The following is a 23,536-nucleotide window of genomic DNA, read 5'->3' as shown; positions in this document are numbered from 1 at the left end:
GGTGCCTGTCAGGTGTTCCTGTGCAGAGTCTCAACTCTGTTGGCCTTTACAATGTCTACGGTGTCCTTTACTCAGTATGGTAGCTGGTTATATAGCTCTGTTAAGAAAGAGGATGGGAACATTACATCATTTCAGTAGGAGCATCAAAATTGGAATTAGAAGGCTGAGAATTAGTAAGTTAAGAAGGCAAGAGACAAAAGCTAAAAAACTAACAATACGTGTTTCAAAGTGCTTTATATGAATTCTAGTTAAGAAGGACAATGAGCTGAGGGTATAGGTAGATAATGGGAGCAGAAAAGATGTTTGAGCATTCAAGGTAATATTAGTCCATGCATAGAATGTAAGACCAATGAGCTAGGCATAGCTAAGGTAATCTATTCAGTTCTGGGCACCGTGGAATTACATCAGAGAAGGCAAAGTAGAAATTACAAAGATGCTGTCAGTGATGCAGACTTTAACTGCAAAGATTACATTTTATGGGACCGATTTCTTACTTCTGAGGCAAGGTTTAATAGAGGTATAAAATTATGAGAAATCTTGATAGAATGGATCGTAAAAACATGAGGAATGGTACTACCGTAAACGCGAATGAACAGGTTTATAATTCATGAAACCTACATTGATGTTATGTTAAGAATTTGTCGTTTATGAGGAGGCCTGTATACATTTGCCCACTGTTGGCCAGCTATTTTGCTATGTCAGCACAACTTCAGAAAATGCATTAAATATTTTTTGCATTAGTTATTAGTGGATCAAGGACATTGGTCAGAAAAAGACCAGTTGTAGAGGTTGTAACATTTTGATGAAAGGCTGGCAATAGCACTGTCCAGATCGTTTCTATAAATCCCCTTCAAAATTAATCAAGACTATTAGGATTATTACTTCTTTAGGAAGGAAGTGCAGATGCTGATTTAAACCGAAGACACAAAATGCTGGAGTAAATCAGCAGAACAGGCAGCATCTCTGGAGAGAAGGAATGGGTGACATTTCGGGTTGAGACCCTTCTTCAGATCGACCCGAAACGTCACCCATTCCTTCTCTCCAGAGATGCTGCCTGTCCCACTGAGTTACTCCAGCTTTTTGCGTCTATTAGGCAAGGCAAGTTTATTTATATAGCACATTTCATACAGCAATGGCAATTCAAAGTGCTTTACACAGAGCATAAAAAATCCAGAACAAGGATAGGAAAATACAAATAATAAGAGTAATCAGATAAATAATTAATAGTTATAAGTAAGATTAACAGAGTAATGGGGATTCATGACAGAAGCCTCCATCTATCTTGGGATTAGTACTTGACAGTTGGCCTGGACGTGATGGGCCAAAACAGCATAGACCTGTTTCTATGCTGGTCACCCAGTCTGCATTTTCCTGCTTTCTCCTTCCTTTTTAAAATTAGTTAGTTGTCTAAACCAGAAAAGTCCTTGGGCGAGTTCTTGGGATAGGAGAATTCCTCTTATTACCTGTCTTCTTACAATTGAGAGTTTGCTTTGAGAGTTGTATCCGAGTCAGTGATTGATTGACGAATCCTCCTTAACCCTACAATCAACCAGGATAGAGCAGATTTTAGGAACATGACCACCAGATTTCTTGAAATGGGAATTAGTGCACCCTCGTCTAAACAGTTTATTAAACCAAGAAGATGACCAAAGAAAAACACTCAGCTGTTCTCTTCCCAATAGCTTGCTGCCAGAACTGAACCACATAACATGCTGCTGCTTGCTTCCCTGACCAATTGGGCCAACATCATGACAACATTATGTTCATTTTGTATGACTTGTAGGTGATCTTATAATAACTGCATGTTATTTTTTCATGGGCCAGTCAACCAATGTTCTGCAGCTCACTTTGCATGATCTATATTAAGACGGAGTCAAAATCTCTGTAAATATGGTCAACAACCAGGAGCATTGATTTAAGATTATTTGTAGAAAGACCAGAGCAGCTTTAGGTGACTTTGTTTTCTTCACCTCAAGGATAACAGATGTCTGAAACTCACTAACTGACATGGTGGCTGAGACAGAACCTGTGGCATTTAAAACGATGCCTACTGATATGTCTCAGCCGGTATCCATAGATGAGGGGTTGGGAAAAGCGTTTTTTGTCTGGATTGCTCTTCTGGTAGCTCTAACAGACATGATGGCTCATATGCCTGTCTTCTGTTGTGTACATTTTTGTGCTTCACTGTGCAGTATGTACAATTAATGTATTTCTCAAATTTCCTTGCCATTGGTAGGACATTGCACCACAAAATCCTGGCAACTACAGCGAATGGCACTGAGCTGGTGCGGTATTTTCCGAAGCTACCTGCATGGAATGTGCAAATGCTGTTCAATACTTTGCTCTGTAAAATAGGCATTGAGATATTGAAAAGGAAATCTTATCCATGCCCTTGTCATCTAATAAATGCAAATTGAGACTATTGATGTACTGTGAAAGTCCATAGCTCCCTGATAGTGGCGAAACAAATAGAAAAAGTGGTAAAGAAGGCATATGGCATGCTTGCCTTCGTACGTCAGGACCTTAAGTGTAAAAGTGGGCAAGTCATGTTACAGCAATATGAACCTTTTGTTAGGCCACCATGGAGTATTGTGTAGAGATTCTGGTTGCTACACCTTTGGGAAAGTTCAGTCGATGTTCACCAGGGTATTGCCTGAATTGGAGTGTTTTAACTGTAAGGAAAGTTTGGATGAACTTTTTATTTTATTCCGTTTCCCTTTGTGAATTGTTTTCTGTGGAACATTGGAGGCTGAGGGGCAATCTGATAGAAGTATATACAATTGTGAGGGGTTGGAAAGGATAGATATTCAGCATATTATTCCCAGGATGGGAATGTCAAATACCAGAATGCACAGGTTCAAGTTTAGAAGGAGAAAGGTTAAAGGAATGTAGAACTAAAGTTATTTTGCACAGAGAGTGGTAGGTGCTTGAATGCACTGACAGGGGGAGGGGATAGAAATAGATATGATAGTAACATTTCAGGCATTTGGACAGATATATAAACAGACAGGAAATAGAGGAATACAACCCACATGCAGGCAGATGGGATTGGTTGGATCAGCACAGGGTTTGTTGCTCTGCTGTACGGTTCTATGTTCCGTGAATCATTATAGTTTGTTCCCATTGTTTTAACTCCCCAAGCAACGCAAAGTGTTGGTGAAAATGTTGCACTCAGTATATGTCAATTCTGGTCAGATGGGTCTCTGTTTCTATTCCTGGTGGACAGTTAGTCTTCAATAAGTTAACAGTCCCTAAGTTAAAAATGCTCCTCGCAAGGGAAAGGTAAAGTCAGAGGAAAAATACAAGCCTTAAATTGAATAAAACTGGTATTTACGTATAATTACACTCTTGGGGATTATCAATAATATCATCAGGCATCAGGGAATAAAAGACAACAATTATAAGTAATCTCAGTTCATTCAAAGAGGCAACCTTTCTATTGACCAAGATGAGATATTTTGAGATAACGAAGTGAGTATTATTTTTCAATATTTTTCAAAGTACTATCTCATGCCAGGTAGATCAGGGATGAATAAAAGCCCGTCTTTATCCCAATACACTATATGAACTTCAAATCATATGCATTTCTCATAGAATGAATTCAATAAATTAATTTTCAACAATAATTATGTTTATAATTGCATTTAATGCTTTAATTTATTATTTTAGTAATTATGAGGAAGGGCCTGCAGGTTAGTGTAGACTCTTCAAGTAGAATATTCTGTGTGCCTAGGGGAGAAATTAATTTTATCCTTTAAAATGAGTTGCTTCGAGCATGACTTTCAGAGACAAAGTATAATTTTAGTGCACTCCATCAGAACAGTTTTTGTCTTACAGTTGTCTGAATATTCATTAGTTGCCTATTAGTAATGATCAATAGAAAGATCTTTTGCATTATGAAAATGTTAATTTGTGATTTATAAATTCAAATTATATACTTTCCAATTATGCACAGGAAATACTGTGTGCTCCATTTTCAAGTCTTCATTAAATGAACTGTGAACTGCATATATCAGAATAAGCTTTAGAAAATGGTTTTAGCCAAGAAACCTTGCATGTGAAATCATTATTTCATAACATTTTCAGTAGGAAGTGAGCTTCTACATGTACAGTTGTTTTACTGTGAAAATGCAGTTTCAGTGTATTTTATGTGCAGCTAAAATTGGATTGTTCCTAAATAGTTAACATACAATTCTTACAATCTCCCAGTACAATCATACTAAATGTCCATACATGGTTTGAATGATCAAACTATCCTTTAGCTGTGAATGACTGAGTCATCATCACCTATGGCTCAATTTCATGCATCATTCTTGGGCTGATCATCACTTATTTTCTCCATAACACTGCTGGAAATATATTCCAATTGCTAATATGCAGCAGAGAATCTGGAGCGTTGAAGTTACCAGCTGTTTTGTGGACTTAGATCTCAACGAGCAGTTACAGCATATTTAATCAAATGCATGACAAACATTACTACATTTAGTATACTGCAAAGTATATTGCACAAAAGTTTGCATTTTCTATGCGCTGGCTCAATTGTCTAAACATAATAAAAAAATAACATATGCAACAACCATTTGTGTCGATGCAATGTGGAATTAAATGAGGTTTCTGGTAGAGATGGCTCAAGATTCCACAGAGGCAGATAGAAAATGTCCATTTGACAAGAACATAAAAAGACAAATGTTTTTTTGTAAAAATCATTCAAAATTGTAAATCTCATTGAATGATGTGCATTAAGCCGAAATTAACACCAAACAGTCTTACTGATATTCAAAAAAAATCTACGGATGGATTTTTGTTCCCTGAATTTCAATTTACAAATATTATGCTTCTATCATAATTAATTCAGTTTGATGAAGTATCATGATATTTTGACCTGCTTTAATCTTATCAGTATTGTTCGTAAAATGTTTATACCTTAGCTCTTCCTGTTCAGGCTGCTTGATGATACCTGGGGTATTCCGGCAGGCCGCAGCCAGACCCATCAGCAGGCCCGGAGAGAAGACAGAGGACCTGCCCGGTAGGTCCAGCTCGCCCACCGCGGACCGAGGAAGTAAGGTTCCAACCAAAAAGCCCAGAGAACACCGCAGATAGAGGACCCGCACCGTGGACCAGAACCCGCCCAGAAGGCCTGGCTCGCCCGCCTAGAGTAGAAGGATTCGGACAGAGTGCCAGTAAGCAGACCGTCTGTGGGAGGGAGTGCAATGCCTTGATGGTGGAGTGAGCCACTGGAGGCCCTGCAACAGTCTGGGGCTTGGCTGGACCGGGCGCCGTAACAAGAAGCCGAGTATACGGACCAGAAGCGGCCCACAGCGGTGGAGAAGTGGCGGACGACACCGCAGATACGCTTTGCCAGGCCAACCCTGCAATACCACCAGGCCAACGGGCCTTCAAGGTTAGGCCAAAAACCGTGCACTTCTGGGACTTGAAAATGGCACCAAACTTGCGACTATATCAGTGTACTACTGCGATACACTTGTATTGTATCTGAGATGCTTATCTAAGATGTATCTCAGTGCTTATGTATAGTGATACTTGTTCTGAACTGTAAACAAAAATGAGTTTCACTGTGCCTCGGTACATGTGACCAATAAAGTACTGTAGGGGCCATTTGTGTTTGTACTAGCTGTTTAACATATTATATTATTTTGTATCTTGTTGTATTATTTTTGGACACTAGGGGGTTGTCGTAAGATGAATACATATATGGGCATAATGGACTGGGAGGAGCCAGAATTGGAAGTATATCTGGGAATGCAGAGACGGGAGGGGTCAGACAGGAAGCTTGGCAGATATAGTTCTTACAAGACCGATGACAAGAGAAAAGTTTGGATAGATACAAATCTGTTTGTATTACTACTCAATAAATGACTGATTAAACTGAAGAGTCTTTAAGATCTCTCTGTTGTTGGTTTGCGTCAAGATCAATCACTCCACCCTCTGTGAAGTGGTAGCAAGCGGAAGGACTTTATTGTAAGGACTGAAGTTGCCATTACAAGTACCATACCAATAAAATTCCATACTATCTCTGGAATATCCCTGTTGCTGCAATGTGAACTAATTTGATGTTAGGAAAGATTAAATACACACCACAAAGATTAAGAACTTTCTGGACCTCTTCCTTAAAGATCAATGATGAGCATTGTGATAATGTTGACATCTGAAATCCAGTGCTATATTTTTGTAAATTAGCATTTGTTTAAACCATAATTGTCTTTATTTTGGAAAATTCGTATGATTATTGTATCTTGCACATTTCATTTTCAGTTGAATTTATTTGCATTTCTACAACAATATACTTAAAATGTAAAGAAAATGTAACTGTTTTGCTTTAAATACAATGTTCCAATTCCTGCAATATGTTTAATATATAAGTATGATTAAATAGTCAGTATAATTTAACAATATATCACACTATACTGCAATTACGTATTTACAGAGAAAGGTATTCTTTTTAAAGGTAAACAGGCATCAGTTTATAAGTCTCTCAGAGAAAAGAAAACATGTTATGTACATTGAACTAAAATGCATTGTGGTACATTTGCAGTGCCAAGACGTTAAGGAATTTAAAGCCTTAATTTTAACCATCAAGCTCATAACATTCAGAAACAATCATTATTTTCAGAATAAGCTTTCTCCGTGGCTTTATCCAAACAAAACACCATTGCATCAATAGAAGTTAAGCCGCACAAGATACATAAAGCCAAGTGGAATTTTTTAACATCTTAATACTCTACTAAACATTAAGGCATTCAATGGACATGGAAGGAAATTGGATTTTATGTTTAACCTTCCATTCTGAACAATTTTCTATTTAGCAACAAGAATGCAGATATGAGAAAACAAATAAACTCTTATAATTTACTTAAGATGCAAGAAAAATAATCTGCTCTTTAGTTAATTATTTTTGCATTACTTGTCTGACAGTTGAAGATTACAATATTTCATTAAAAATTTGCAGAGAATGCACTCTCACAAAACTTCCCCCTCTCACTCAACATTTTGATTTCCTATTTTCATTGTAACAATCTCTCAGCGCCCTCGCCAAAGAAAATACAGAGAAAATGTCAGAAATGCAACCTGGACATTCCTGGCAAATCTAACTATATTGGTTTACAATAATTGTACTTTGTGATGCATCTCGAAACCACATGGACTGATCCAGGTTGAATTTATGGTTAATTGAATTTTAGTGTAAAAATATGACCTAATTTGCTTCTTTTATCTTTTGCCATCTTGATTACAATAGACCTCAGAATGTCGGTAAGCAAAGTGATGATTCAGGCAGATTCCACATCAAGAACTAATACAATCACATTTTTATAATATTTCTTCCCTGATGCCATCTCCCAGTTTGAATTCTATGAGTTAGTGCAAAATTAAAATACTTGAAATATGAACCACAAATCTCAATACAAGTTAACAGAATATTTAGATAAACTCATGTCTTTGTTTCTTATAATTTTAACATGTATATTTAAAAAAATGTAAATCTAACATACCATTGGCCAAGAATAATGTCGTTGAAAATATTTAAGAAAGAAATATTCCTGTGAAGTAATGGAAGTAATTATCTTCTAGCTCATCCAGTGGGAAACTGACAGGAAACTAACTGCATCCCACCTGCCAGAAGGCAAAAATCAGAGAGTGTGCAAAATGGGTAAAAGATCAATGCCATCTGTTTCCTGACAGATATGTTAAGCTAAAATTAGACTCAATAATTTCACATATTCTAAAAATTAAAAACAATGCTTTTTTTATACAAATGTTTCAGAGCCATCAAGCAACTCTAAAATACGAAGCAACATAGGTTTGCTTGCTGTTGTGAGATTATGCAGTGGCCAGTCCCTTGTCCTGTAGGAAACTAGGTCAGTGGAAAAACCCAGAATTTTACATTAATGTTTCAGATTGTGTTCTGCAAGAATGATTTTAACATTCATAGGCAATTCATTGACTTAATTTTGAATGTTTAAATAGGTGTGCTACATACCCAATAAAACATGCATTTGTAGGTAGCAGCAGTTTCTAGAACCAGCTTATCATGTACTTGCCTATAATGATAATAGTTTTTTCTTAAAGCAAGTTATTTACTTATTAATCAGGAACCGAGCAAGCTACAGGGAAAGAAATATAAATACAACACTTCAAAAAGTGAGTTGTGAGATGATGCAGTGGCCAGTCCCTTGTTCATCCTCAGAATTTTTCCAGCAATAGGATTTCACAAATTTTTGATGCACTATATGTTTGTTTTGCCCGAGAGAAAGTCACAAAAAATTGTAAATGTACTATATTATTGCCTTAAAAAAAACTATTGTAATTTTCCACCTTTCAGAACTATTACAACCTAACACCATTTGATTAAGTAGGTAGCTTAACTGAGACTTATAGTCTCCTTGACAGTCACTGGGGATCACGGGGAGACAAAGGATGGGGCTAACAATAAGATCAACATGAAGAACACCAATTTTTAGCTTGATTAAAAGCTTAATGAAATATAAAGTTTTGTTGTTTGCTGAGAAAAAAAGGGATATTCTTCACAAATACGAGTCAGAGAATTGTATATTTTTTGCAAAAGAGAAGAAAATAATTTAGGTCACTGCATTAATGCTTGAATGGGACACATCCAAATGGCCCTTATGGAAAGATATCACTGATCAGCTAAGTTACATGATTATCGTCCATAAATGTGCAATGGTCATCAGAGTACAAGAACATTTGACTATGCATCTGTGAAGCCAAATATTTGAAAGCAATCGTTTTTCAAGTAGTAAAATATCTAGAAACGTAACCACTTATTATTCAAAATTACAGCCATCCCTGTGTACTATAGACAATAGGTGCAGGAGTAGGCCATTCGGCCCTTCGAGCCAGCACTGCCATTCACTGTGGTCATGCACGATCATGCACAACCTTCCACATGATTGTCCATTTTAACACAATCTAGAGCTACATAAAAAAAGGCATAATTTTTCCATGTTTGACACCATAATCCCATCCAAACTCTTCTCCAAACTCCTGGGCCTTGTAGAAGTCAGTACCCCCATCTGCCTCTGGAACCTCAACTTTCTGACCTCCACAATCAATGAGGATAGGTGACAAAACATCCTCCACAATAATTCTCAACACTGGTTCCCCGCAATGCACACATTCTCAATTCCTCACTTTACTTCCTCTACAATCGTGACTGTGCAGCCAGTCATCTCTATCTCCGTCTGCCAGTTTGCAGATGACACCATTGTAGTGAGCTGGATCTCAAACAATGACGAGATGGAGTACAGAAAGGAAATAGAGACAACAACCTCTCCTCAATGTCAGCATGGCGAAGAAGCAAGTTATTGACTTCAGGAAGTGTGGTGGAGTACATGTTCCAAATAGCATCAATGATGCCGAAGTGGAAATGGTCAAGACCTTGAAAGTTCCTTGGCCTTAATATCACCAACCATCTGCCCTGAACCAACTACAATGACACGACACTACCAAGGTCAATAGAGTGCACCAACACCATTACTTCCTCAGGAGTCTATTGAGGTTTGATATGTCTCCAACAACTCTTATTAACTTCTACAGGTGCACCATTGAAAGCATGCTATCGGGTTGCATCACAGCTTGGTTCAGGAACAATGCCAGGATAGCAAGAAATTGCAGAGAAATGTGGATGTTGCCTGGTCCATCACACAAAGCAGACTCCCATCATCAACGTTTCACACTGCCTTGGGAAAGCAGCCAACATAATCAAAGATTGTTTTCAATTTGGCCATTCCCTCCTCTTCCCTCTTCCATTGGGCAGAACATACAAAAGCTTGCAACACCAGGCTCAGGAATAGCTTCTTCCCCTCTGTAATCAGACTATACGATGGTCCTCCCATAAATTAGTTGGTAATCCAAATCTTCCAACCTACCTTCAATGTGAACATTGGACCTTTTTTCTATAACTGTAACACTACAATGCTGTAAAAACTATATTTTGTATTCTGGTATTGTCTTTCCACAACCTTTGTGCTTGTGAATGGCCTGATTGTACTTGTGTATAATATGATCTAATTTAATTGGATAGTGCACAAACAAAAGCTTTTCACTGTATTTCAGTACACTTGACAATAATAAAGAAACACTAATAATTTGTTACATTGAAGTAGGTAGATAAAATAGTGTAAGGCTAAAAGACCTACAAGCGAGGCCATTAAGTTATTTTTGGACCTTAAAGTTATTTTTGCACCTGAATCAGTAAAAATCTTTGTCCTGAGAGAATGTTACCTGATATTACTGTCTATTATACAATGTAAAGGTTTTCTAAATCAGTTCCTATCTTATGAGAAGTACATCCAAATCTTTATATATGCATTTACATATTGTATGCATTGAAGGAATTAATGCATGTTCAAGTGTTAAGTGTTTACAATATATGCAAGATGGTAAGTCTTCTGCAAAAGAAAACGTCATCACATTTCCTTCTTGACAATATGAACAAATACTACTCCTGTTTTATGTCCCTTGCTTTCCAATCTCACAGTACAAATACTGCCACAGGGAAAGAAGAAACTGGAACAGTGATTTCTTTACTACATTAAAAAACAACTATATTTTATCATATAGAAATAACATAGTGGGTCCTGGGTCTAAGTTTATAACATAATCTCAGTTTTGATGAGATAAGATAAAACTGTACTTGTGCTATTTAAAACATCTGAATCCCTTGGTAATGTTGCAGTCTTTTCACAAGCTCTCAGCTATCTGCAAAGAGCTTAGGCCAAACATCTGACTATAATGCATTTTTGTTAATGTTCATAGGCTGAAAATAGGCAGTTACAATATCATTCTCAATAGTGAAATTGTTCAAATATACAAAACTGCATCAACAAATTATTGTTTACTATTTTAAAAGGTAAAGATGAAAGGAATGTATAAGTTCAAGCTCACTAGATTTTGAAATTGATAGTTAATGAAATAAAATTATGCTTAATGATATTACATTAAGCAATAATTAAATTTATGGTTTAACAACAACCCTAGTTTGCGTCTGTTCAGTGTGGCAAAGAAAGGCATCTATTCCATTTTGAGTGTCTGAGGTTTACCTTAGAATATTTTATAAAATCAGCACATTTTACCGGTACATCCCAGCAATATCTTGTTTGCAAGCCAGGATTATACTACTATCTACAATGAAAACTCTTGAATTGTTGTTGAAGATTCTATGTTCATATATCTCCAAGTTCAATGGTGAACCACGGATCTTCAAGCATCACCATCAGGAGGCGGCTGACACAGCTTGTATAATCTAGAAGAAACAAATAGCGTTAATTATATATGGAAAGGATGAAAGTGTCAATAATAATCAAGTTTATTAAGCAATCGATAAAGAGCACTGGATTGAGCTGAACCATCACATCACACCACATTGAGCCCTGCCATAAATAAGTAATGTGCATTGCAGTTCACTGGATTTTTACTGGATTTTTTACCGAAGCACATTGCTACAGTGGGTCGACTAAACATAAAGATAGGAGCAGACCACCAGGCCCCTCAACCCTGCCATGCTATTCAATACAACCATGGCTAATCTATGCTGGCCTGAACTTTTCTTTTGTTCCAGATTCACATAACCTTCGACTCCAAAGATCTTTCAAATACTTATCTATCTCTATTTTAAGTATATTTAATGATCTAACCTCCACCGCTTTTAGGGGCAGAGAATTCCAGAGATTTCATACTCTTGAGTGTAAAAAATATTGTGCACCACAATTTTAAATTGACAGCTGCTTATTTTGTAGTGTGTCCCCTTGTTCATGACTCTCCTACAAGTTAAAACAGCTCAATATATAACCTGTCGAGTCCCTTGCAGGTCTCATATGTTTGAATAAGATCATGTTCTTGCTCTTCTAAACCCCAAATGCAGACTCCAACTGCCTAGTGTCTTTTGATAGGGTCGAACCTCCCTGCCAAGACTTAGCCTGATAAATCTCCTGTGGAGTGCCCCAATGCAATTATGTATTTTTGTTTAAACAGAGGACCAACACTGCATAATGTTCCAGGTGTGACTTCACCAACATCCTTTACAAAACTTAACCAATTCTTAAATTTCAACCCCTTTGTAATGAAATGCTAACATGCCCTTCTTAAATATTTGTTGGACCTGCTAACTGTTTTCGATCCATGCACTGGAACACAGAACAGCATCGGGGTGGAGGACACCATCATCTACCTGTGGAACAGAGCTCTTTCACACCTGGAGAGGCCGGATTGCACTGTGAGAATCATGTTCTTTGATGTCTCCAGTGCATTCAACACCATCCAGCCGGGGCTTCTGAGGGGCAAGCTGGAGCGCACAGGAGTGGATCACCACCTCACTTCCTGGATTCTGGACTACCTCACCAACCGACCACAGTATGCAAGGACAAAGGACCTGGTCTCGGACAGGGTGGTCTGCAGCACTGGGGTTCCGCAGGGAACAGTGCTAGCTCCATTCTTGTTCACCCTGTAGACTGCGGACTTCAGGCACAGCTCTGCAGACTCCTATCTACAGAAGTTCTCTGACGACTCTGCCATCGTCGGCCTCATCACGGGCGACGAGGACAGGGCATACAGAGAACTGATCAAGGAGTTTGTGGACTGGTGCCAGCGGAACTGTCTCCGGATCAACGCGGGGAAAACCAGGGAGATGGTGGTAGATTTCCACAGCCAGGTCCCCCTGACACCGGTGAATATCCAGAGAATGGACATCGAGAGGGTGGATTCTTATGTACCTTGGTGTCTACCTCAACAATAAACTGGACTGGACTGAAAACACCAATGTGCTATACAGAAAGGGCCAGAGCAGACTTTATCTGCTAAGGAGACTCAGGTCCTTTGGAGTGCAGGGGGCATTCCTAAGGACCTTCTACAGCACGGCGGTTGCATCGGCCCTTTTCTATGGAGTGGTCCGCTGGAGCAGCAGCATCTCAGCGGCAGAAGGGAAGAGACTCGACAAGCTGGTCAGGAAGGCCAGCTCTGTCCTGGGTTGCCCCCTCGACTCAGTGCAGGTGGTGGGAGAAAGGAAGATGATGGCAAAGCTAACATCGCTGCTGGACAATGACTCCCATCCCATGCAGGACACTGTCACTGCACTGAGTAGCTCCTTCAGTGACAGACTCCTTCACCCCAAGTGCATGAAGGAGAGATATAGGAGGTCCTTCCTTCCCGCTGCTGTGAGACTGCACAACCAGCACTGCTCCCAGCAGACGAGTCAACAATAACAGCTAAGAACACACAGAAAACTGATGACAATTTATGTATCTTTTATTTATAATGAATGATCTCTTGCTATCCACTTTGCTGCTGTAACATTGTAAATTTCCCCGGTGTGGAACGAATAAAGTAATACATTATTATTATTATTATTATTATTACTTAGATCACCCAGAATTTCACTCCCTTGCAGTTTCTCTCCATTTAGGAATAATCTGCCTTTTGATTCCTCTTACCAAAATGGATGATTCATAATTCTGCACATTAAATTCCATTTGTCAGATTTTTGCCCATTATCAATATTTTTTGCCCATTATTAATCTATCTTTGTCTTGTTTCAGAATCACAATGTTCTCATTGCTATATCTGCTGCCACTTAAGAGTCAGAGGGCCTCACAGCACACTTTACCTCACTTTACCCAGGGCAACCAAGTTGGCATAATGATGAGTCCTCCCAATCAGAAGTGATTGGTGCTTTTCTTTACATTTAGAAAGCTCATTGCAAATGTGAGAAAATACATGGTAAATTAAGATATAGGGTTTGTGTATTTAAAGACAGTGATTATGTATTTGGCTTTGAGTTTTCATTATAATAAAAGTTCTATATTAAATTCAATATGCTGTGAATATGCAAAGTGATATACTCAAACATATTTCAGTAAAACTCATTGAATGAATGCTTTAGACAGTATTTTACTAGAACATTCATAACAGTTTTTGTCACCGACTTTTGGAGTTCAATTATACTTAAATTAAATGCATCCTAAAGTGCTCTAAGATAAGAAATGAATATAATCGAATCCATTGTGGCAGAATTAGGAATAGTGGCTTGAAGGCTGCTCAAAAAGACAGATTTCACAAAACATTTAAGGATGGCAAGGGAAATAAAGGCAAATTGGTTCTTGGAGGAAACTACAAGAGTAGATTCCAAGAGTCTTCATTAGTAATAGTGGGAAGATTGGTGGAGGATCAAGAGATAAGATGGGGAAAAGGGACTGAAAAGAGAGAAAAATTAGACATTTGAATTAAAATTTAAAGATGCAGGTGCAAGCCTGACACCAGCAGTTGCTGCCCTCATTCTTATATAGAAACAGAAAATGCTGAAAATAGTCAGCAGGTCAGGCAGCATCCGTAAAAAGAGAAACAGTTAACATTTCAGGTCTAGACCCTTTGATACATCTCAAGATGTGCAGAGTCAATTTCACTGGCCTAAACCCTCCCAGATCCCAATGACAAGGCATGAAGGATTGTATGGCCTCAGAACAGAAGACCATCTCCCCTCACACCACCCCATCTCATCTCACACCCCACCCCATGCACCCAAACATCTCCTGAAAGCCTTTGACACCTCTTAAAGGCCCATTTCATCATTTCGTTGGCTGTGATAGCAAGGATTTTTAGATACTTCTGAGCATCTTTGATAGTCAGAAATGTTTAAAATAATTTAAAATGAAACAGATATAATCAGCAAAGAAACACACTAAAGAAAAATATAAATAATTTTACAAGAAGAAATGTGCCTTCTGTTCTAATTTCCTCAATGTATCCCAATAAATTCCATTGAAATCCATGGGATCCTGGATCTAATGTGGTGCAGGATCAGACAGCTGTATTCAATAGACAATAGGTGCAGGAGTAGTCCATTTGGCCCATCGAGCCAGCACCGCCATTCAATGTGATCATGGCTTATCATTCACAATCAGTACCCCGTTCCTGCCCTCTCCCCATACCCCATGATTCCGCTATCATTAAGAGCTCTAACAAACTCTCTCTTTTAAGCATCTAGAGAATTGGCCTCCACTGCCTTCTGAAGCAGAGAATTCCACAGATTTACAACCCTCTCAGTGAATAGGGTTCTCCTCATTTCCGTTCTAAATGGCCTACCCCTTATTCTTAAACTGTGGCCCCTGGTTCTGGACTCCCCCGACATTGGGAACATGTTTCCTGCCTCCAGTGTGTACAATCCCTTAATAATCATATGTTTCAATAAGATCCCCTCTCATCTTTCTAAATTCCAGTGTATACAAGCCTAGTCGCTCTAGGCTTTCAACAATATGACAGTCCTGCCATTCTGGGAATTAACCTAGTGAACCTATGCTGCACTCCCTCAATAGCAAGAATGTCCTTCCTCAAATTTGGAGACCAAAACTGCACACAGTACTTCAGGTGCGGTCTCACTGGGGCCCTGTACAACTGCAGAAGGACCTCTTTGCTCCTATACTCAACTCTTCTTCCCAGTATAAATGCTGGGCAACCTGACATCCATTGCATAGCTCCATCAGGAGTCCCCAATAAAGCAAAATTTACAGTACATCTGCTAGTATTATTCCTTAGGTTTGGAACTTCCATGTGTGAAAGTCCCAGAGTAGGCAGATCCAATTACCAACAAAGACCAGGCTAATATGCATGTGGAGCCAGCTTAGATGAATAATCAGATGCTGGTCACATATGAGTGGGTCTTAGTAAGAACATTGTAGATAACGTGGTAAGATGCTGACAAGAAGGATATTGGAAATTTCAATACAAATTATCAACATAACATTCTGCAGACTGGGATTAGATAGAAGCAGATTGAGACAATGCTGCAGTGCGGAGTGATAGATTTTACACCACAGGAGGAGGCTACCGAGTTATAATGATTTATTTTTCACTTTTATATTTTTATCTCTAAACCATCTATATTTCTTTTTAAAGCCTTTATAAAGTCTGCTTCTAACACTTGTTCTGATAGGACATTCCAAGTCCTAAGAAGATCTCAGAGTAAACTCATTGTACCAATTCATCTTCGGAGATCTCAGAGTAAACTCATTGTACCAATTCACCCCAGCAACGGACTGTTCCAGCTGCTACAGTCAGGCAAACGTCTCCGCTGTCACGCTGAGAAAACAGAGAGGATGATACGGAGTTTCTTCCCACAGGCCATCAGGACGGTTAACTCTCATATCACCAGGGACTAATTTAATTTACTGTATTAATTTAGTTGTGTTAAAAAATTTTAAAAATTCTATTCTGTTTTGTAGTTTAGCACAATCTGCAGGCGTTGCCACTTTCATTTCACTGCACATCTTGTATATGTATGTGACAAATAAACTTGACTTGACTTGAGATGGCCCGAGTTCAGTCATAAAGTTGTACAGCACAGAAAGCCCCCTTCAGTCCAAAGCATTCATGTTGACGCCGATGCCTGTCGACACTAATCCCATTTGCCTCCATTAGGTCCATATGTAGATACTCCTGTGAAAGGAGGATGGAAAAAACTGCGTGTCCTTCAAGAAGCATCCAAAATAGCTGTAAGTCAGAGAAGCAACCATTCTATCTGTTCACCAGGAGTCTCAAGCAATTATAATGGTTGAATTCTGTTTAAATTCTGCCTAAGATCAGTCAGCACTGTTAAGTTCACCAGTTCTTTGAACACCAGCAAAATGTCAGCCAAGCGCTAAAATACAAGCAATTTTCTGACGTTCGGTTAGAAGCAGGTTTGAAGGGAAGTTGGAGTGCGTGATGCGGGGCAATCACAGGCCATGACAAATCATTCATTATACCTGACGATAGGTAAAGCCTTGGTAATAGGTAAAGCCATAGGTAAAGAATAGGATAAAGCCTTGAACTGCATACTTGTTAAAATTAATACCTGCTTTCAGGTACTCGGGTTTTTTGCCTATTTACAAAGTCATCAAAAATTTGCACCACACAGATCTCAAGCTTCTCAGATTATTGTTTAGGAAAAGAAACTGGTTTAAATCGAAGGTAGACACAAAATGCTGGAGTAACTCAGTGGGTCAGGCAGCATCTCGGGAGAGAAGGAATGGGTGACGTTTTGGGTTGAGACCCGAAACGTCACCCATTCCTTCTCTTCTGATTATTGTTTAATTGCTGGCCTACCAAAATCATCATCTTTATTGCTGGCTGTCAGTTTCCATGAATAGCCATCACGAGGGTGTTTTCACCGTGTCCTGTGCAATCGGATGAGAAACTTTGCATGTACAATAGAAACTTAAGCCATTGCTTATACAATAAAGACTAATATTTCATTTGCCCATCTAATTATTTGCTATACTTGCATGTTAATTTTGTGTTTCATTTGCAATGACACACAAATCTCCATGGACTTCAGGATTCTGTGGTGATTCTCCATTCAAACAATAACCTATATTTCTATAGAAACAAAGACTTGCAGATGCTGGTTTACAAATAAAAGACACAAGTGCTGGAGTAAGTGAAAAAATGTGCTGAGTTAATCCAGCATTTTTATATCTCTTTTTCTACACTCACAGACTTTTGTTCTTATGTTTAACCTATCTGTACTGCTTTGCAGATACTTTGTATGCTCCTCACAACTCGCTTTCCTACGTATCTTTGTATCATCAGCAAATCTGGCTACAATACACTCAACTCCTTCATCTAGATTGTGAGGACCTAGTTCTGATCTCTTGCAGCTTACCAACAAGGGAATTACACATTTATCCTTACTCTCTGTTTTTTTCTTAGCTAATCCTATATTCAGGGAAAATATACGACATGCCATGCCATGAGCCCTTCCCTTGTGTGTTAACCTTTTAACTAATCAAACATCTTCTGGAAATCCAAGTGTGCTAAATCTTCGCAATATCCACTCGGGTCATTACATTCTCAATAAACTTTAATAAATATGCCAAACATGATTTCCTTTTTCATAAAACCATGTTGACTCTATTTAACACCACTATCATTTCTGAGTGTCAAACTTTCACTTCCATAAATGCAACGTTCAAGCATTATCTCCACAACAGATGTTAGGTTAAGAGAACAATGGTTATCTGCTTTCTATCTTCTGCCTTACTGATATGGAGTAGGGATGGCATGGGTTACACTTTTGATGTTCCACTTCATTGGGACTGTAACAGAACCTGGGGAATTTGAAAGATCTCACAGTGCAATTTGTCTTTCTTCAGCCACTTAATTTGACACCAGTATGCAGGTCACTAGGTCCAGGGGAATTTTGTCATTAGTTTGCCTGGCCACTTTTCCTAGTGATAGTAATAGTTTTAAGTTCTTTCCTTCCTTTTATCTCTGGATTTTCTGCTATTATGGAGTTGTTTTTAACGCCATCTACTATGAAGACAAGGACAAAGCCTCTGCCCATTATTCACTATTGATCTTCCCGTCATATTCTTTGATATAATTACAGAAACCTCAGTGTTGTTTTTAATATTACATGCTTGCCTCTATTTTACTGGTTTCTAAAACGCTCCCTCTCTTCTGGATAAGCACTGATATTACTCAGTTACATAAAGAGGACTCATTCTTCTGCTGCGATCTTCTTAGCACAGTACATCTATTAACTCATGATGTTAAAAACAATAACTCACATATCGGTTACTCCTTATCTGAGTGAGTTGATACTAATATTTCATGCCAAAGTTCATAGCATCCCTCCAAGGTGTAGTATAGGTATATCAGCAGTTTATCTTGCATGAAGTTAGCAATTGGGAAGCATTATTGTGTTTTCTTTAAGTGAGGATCGGGGAAACAGGTGTAGCCATTAAGAATGGATGAAACTTAGTTCAAGGTGAAAATGAGTTTTAATACAGTCTTTTTCAACCAGGTTATTAGTTAAGAAGGAAAATCAAATTATTGTGAAGGAGGCAGGGTGTGCGAAAAGGACAGTAAAGAATACTTTATTCCATCTGAATCAGGGTGTGTGTATTTGTCCATGCCTTTGTATCAATCTTCTGAATTTTTATAAGTGCATTGGTCAAAATAACAAAGATCACTGTCAGTCAGATATACAGACTAAAGATAGGGTAAATTAAATTGTGAACAATATTGACAATTTTATTTGAAATTGGTGATGGCGAACCACTACTAATTTCAGCTGGATTAAATCATGCCTGTCCATAAAGTGAGATACCTAAAAATGGCAATCAGTGACTTTCAATCAAGCTACAAAATTAATATCCAATCATGGCTGAACCATGAGGAAAATGATATGGTGACATGCAGCAGAATTCCAATCCTTAATTAAGAACTTTTTTATTAACGCTGAGAGTTCCAACAAGATGGCTTATATAGAATAGAACAGTACAGTACAGAAACAGTCCCTCATGTTCATTCGGACATGATCCCAATTTAAACTAATCTCCGCTGCCTGCACATGATCCATAGACGAAGGGATTAAAAGTACCATTAGCAAATTTGCAGATGATACTAAGTTGGGGGGTAGTGTGAATTGTGAGGAAGATGCAATAAGGCTGCAGGGTGACTTGGACAGGTTGTGTGAGTGGGCGGATACATGGCAGATGCAGTTTAATGTAGATAAGTGTGAGGTTATTCACTTTGGAAGTAAGAATAGAAAGGCAGATTATTATCTGAATGGTGTCAAGTTAGGAGGAGGGGGAGTTCAACGAGATCTGGGTGTCCTAGTGCATCAGTCAATGAAAGGAAGCATGCAGGTACAGCAGGCAGTGAAGAAAGCCAATGGAATGTTGGCCTTCGTAACAAGAGGAGTTGAGTATAGGAGCAAAGAGGTCCTTCTACAGTTGTACCGGGCCCTGGTGAGACCGCACCTGGAGTACTGTGTGCAGTTTTGGTCTCCAAATTTGAGGAAGGATATTCTTGCTATGGAGGGCGTGCAGCGTAGGTTCACTAGGTTAATTCCCGGAATGGCGGGACTGTCGTATGTTGAAAGGCTGGAGCGATTGGGCTTGTATACACTGGAATTTAGAAGGATGAGGGGGGATCTTATTGAAACATATAAGATAATTAGGGGATTGGACACATTAGAGGCAGATAACATGTTCCCAATGTTGGGGGAGTCCAGAACAAGGGGCCACAGTTTAAGAATAAGGGGTAGGCCATTTAGAACGGAGATGAGGAAGAACTTTTTCAGTCAGAGGGTGGTGAAGGTGTGGAATTCTCTGCCTCAGAAGGCAGTGGAGGCCAGTTCGTTGGATGCTTTCAAGAGAGAGCTGGATAGAGCTCTTAAGGATAGCGGAGTGAGGGGGTATGGGGAGAAGGCAGGAACGGGGTACTGATTGAGAGTGATCAGCCATGATCGCATTGAATGGCGGTGCTGGCTCGAAGGGCTGAATGGCCTACTCCTGCACCTATTGTCTATTGTCTATTGTCTATTGTCTATATCCCTTCATCCCCTGCATAAGATTTTTTACTATTAATTTGCAATACACTTTTTTATTATATAATAGTCTTTCAGAAATGATTCACTATGTGCATAATTCAAATACAATAATTTTCTGTTTAATTACAAAAATGCTTTTAGAATAATATTGGGAGAAGTTCACTAAATTGGTCAATTTTACAAAATTGGGATCCTCATAAGTTATAGGAGCAGAATTAGGCCATTCGGTCCATCAAGTCTACTCCGCCATTCAATCATGGCTGATCTATCTCTCCCTCCTAACCCTATTCTCCTACCTTCTCCCCATAATCATTGACACCAGTCTTGTTTTGGGATTTTTTATACTATGAGCATCTGGAAATAGAAACTCATTATTTTTCCTTGATTAATATAAGCAGATGCAATTTAATGGGGAGGTAGTCTTTTGTGTTTAGTGTATCATTCTGTAAAGCTATTCAAGATCTACATTGAATAAGGCTCAATGTTGCACAGGGCTGATAATTAGATGGTAGGCAATTATGGCACGAGAGTGTATCAGATATCATGATTTTGAAAGTAAACTCAAAGGCTTAGAAACTGAAGCAAATGTTACAATACCTTTTAAGGACATGCTGCACAATGAGCCTACACCTGTTTCGTGCAAGGGACAGGGCTCCAATGTACATGAAGTCCAAAGCATTGTAAATAGCAAAAGAGGTTTTACGCCTTTATACATACATTCTGATACAAAGACCTTCTCTCTTTAATCCCCTGTCATTCCACCAATTGCCCAGATCAAAATTTGTGATTACTCAAAGTATCTTGCCTCATTTAGTGAGTATGCCTTTAAAATAATTCAGCAGCATGGTGTATTGGAAAGCTGCACAATCTGATAGAAGTTCTCAACCAGACACGCAAGGTTCATCATATTCAGGGATGCATTAGATCCGAGTTCTATTTAAATGATTTACCCACTCCATAATGTGAGTGGAATATTAAACAATCTCAACTCACTTAGGATAGACTCAGATGAGATCTCCATTGACATGTATTAAAAAAATCATACCCATACTTCCTGGCCTGGCATCAATGATCCATTTTCAGAGATACAGCTGGATACCAAATAATTATTTTGACATCACTACATCCAGCAAAGGTGCAGGGAGCAGCTGCAAGCATTGTTATTGGTGTGACAGTGCGCCATACTGGTAGAGCACAAAGTCATGCAGCACAGAAACAGGGCTTTCAGCCCAACGTCCATGCCAACTAAGATGCCCCATTTACAGTAGTCCCAACTGTCCACTTTTGGCCTATATCCCTCTTAACATTTTCTATCCATGCACCTGTCCAAATGTCATTTAAATGTTATCATAGCACCTGCTTCAACAACCTCTGGCTCATTCCATATACCCATCACCCTCTGTGTGAAAAGGTTGCCCCTCAGGCTCCTATTAAATCTTTCCCCTCTCACCTTAAACCTATGTCCTCTAGATCTAGATTCCCCTATTCTGGGTAAAAGATTCTGTGCCTCCACCACACTTATTCCCTTCATGTTTTTATACAAGTCTATAAGACCATCCCTCAGCCTCCTGCAATCCAGGAGATAAAGTCCCAGACTGTCAAACCTCTCCCTATAGTTCAGGCCCATGAGTCCTGGCAGCATTCTCGTAAACCTTCTCTATACTCTTTCCAGCTTAACGACATCCTTCCTTTAACAGGGTAACCAAAACAACACAATACCCCAAATGCAACCTCACCAATGTCTTGTATAACTGTAAAATAACATCCCAACTTCTACACTCAATATCTTGACTGATGAAGGCCAATGGAGCTTTTAAAAGCCTTCCTGACCTACTTGTGATGCCACTTTCAAGGAAATATGTAGCTGCACTCCTAGATCCCTCTGCTCCACAACCCTACCCTGGTCCCTGCCATTGACTGTGAAGGTCCTGCCCCAAAATGCAACACCTCACACTTACCTGCATTGAACTCCATTAGCCATTCCTTAGCCTATTTATCCAGTATCCAGCTGATCAAAATCCTGCTGTAGTTTTTGTTGATAAGCCTACTATCTCAAAGGGTTTAGACATGGCTTGCATTAATATTTTATTGAAATATTATTGGTGCTAAATCCACAGAAAATCTTTGTGAACAGAAATAGGCCATCGTAGTGACATATTGTAAAAAAAGAAACTAGAAATACTCAGTAGATCAGGTGGTATCCACAGAGAGTGTCACTATCTAAGGTCTTCAACCTGAAACAATTTATTTTTTCTCTTTCCAGGGCTGGTGAGTATTTTCCTCAAATTATATTTTTATTTCAGAATTCTAACATTTATATTGTTTTTAAGAAAAAAGTAAAACCATTATTCCAAAATAATAATTTAAATTTATTTGCAAATCTCTTCACACATTTTCTGCTTCTCTTTGTATTCATCATATAACAACATTAAAGCAATTCACTGTGGCCAACAATTAGTGGGGATTTCCCAGTTGATTATGCAGCGACATTGTTTTATAACGTATGATAGCAGAGCCTCGTATGGGACAGCACGCAAAGTGTCGCTTAGCTCTATCGCATCTTGAAGTGTTTTTCCACTGTTGATTTGTTGGAATCAGTTAATTTTATGGTCATTTAGTAACGCATTTTGAAGTGGGACATATCACTTCAGGGAATCCGCACTGCTGGATTTGCAGCAGTCGGCACCGTACTGAGGAATGGATCGTATAATCAAAGAAAAAATGCAACAGGGGAATGAACCATCAGCTCTTTCACCCAGCTCGTCCATTTAATTAAATCACGATTGATCAACATCAGATCTCAATATCATATTCCCACACTGTCTCCACAACCCTTGGTGACCTTTGCGTCCAGAAATGTATCCAAAGAGAATACTCAGTAATTTGGCCTCTAAAGCTGGGTGCACCAGTGAGTTCCATAAATTCACTATCCTCTGAGTGAAGAAAATTTGCATTGATAAATAGCCCAAAGTCTCTTGCCCAGAGTCTGATACTGTGATTTCTCATTCTATACAGCTCATCCAAGCGAAACATCTCCATATTTAGTTTGATTAACCTTGTCAAAATATTGAAAGAGGAAGATACAAGAAACTGCATGGGAATCTTATGTAGAACACAAAGTGCTGGAATAAGTCAGTGGGTAAAGCAACATCTCTGGAGGACATGGATAAGTCATGTTTTGGGTCGGGACCC

General features: G+C 38.8%; 2 protein-coding genes across 3 annotated transcripts in view; both read right to left on the bottom strand.

Annotated features, from left to right (window-relative positions):
• The window catches only part of c4h8orf34 (chromosome 4 C8orf34 homolog), a 218,012-nt gene extending 210,393 nt beyond the window's left edge, over positions 1-7,619 (bottom strand). Inside the window, exon 1 of the mRNA XM_078398121.1 lies at positions 7,509-7,619. Within this exon, the coding sequence (XP_078254247.1) occupies positions 7,509-7,511 (3 nt within the window). The 5' untranslated portion in view covers positions 7,512-7,619. The remainder of the gene's footprint in view (positions 1-7,508) is intronic.
• Positions 7,620-11,198: 3,579 nt separating this feature from the next.
• Positions 11,199-23,536, bottom strand: part of prex2 (phosphatidylinositol-3,4,5-trisphosphate-dependent Rac exchange factor 2) — a 264,841-nt gene continuing 252,503 nt past the window's right edge. For both annotated transcript variants that reach the window (XM_078398117.1, XM_078398118.1), the window contains one exon: positions 11,199-11,281. In XM_078398117.1, the coding sequence (XP_078254243.1) occupies positions 11,239-11,281 (43 nt within the window). In that variant the 3' untranslated portion in view covers positions 11,199-11,238. The remainder of the gene's footprint in view (positions 11,282-23,536) is intronic.

The sequence above is a fragment of the Rhinoraja longicauda genome, chromosome 4 (assembly GCF_053455715.1).
Source record: "Rhinoraja longicauda isolate Sanriku21f chromosome 4, sRhiLon1.1, whole genome shotgun sequence".
Taxonomy (NCBI): Eukaryota; Metazoa; Chordata; class Chondrichthyes; order Rajiformes; family Arhynchobatidae; genus Rhinoraja; species Rhinoraja longicauda.
Note: the sequence above shows the minus strand (reverse complement) of the source record. Positions and strands in the feature narration are given on the sequence as shown.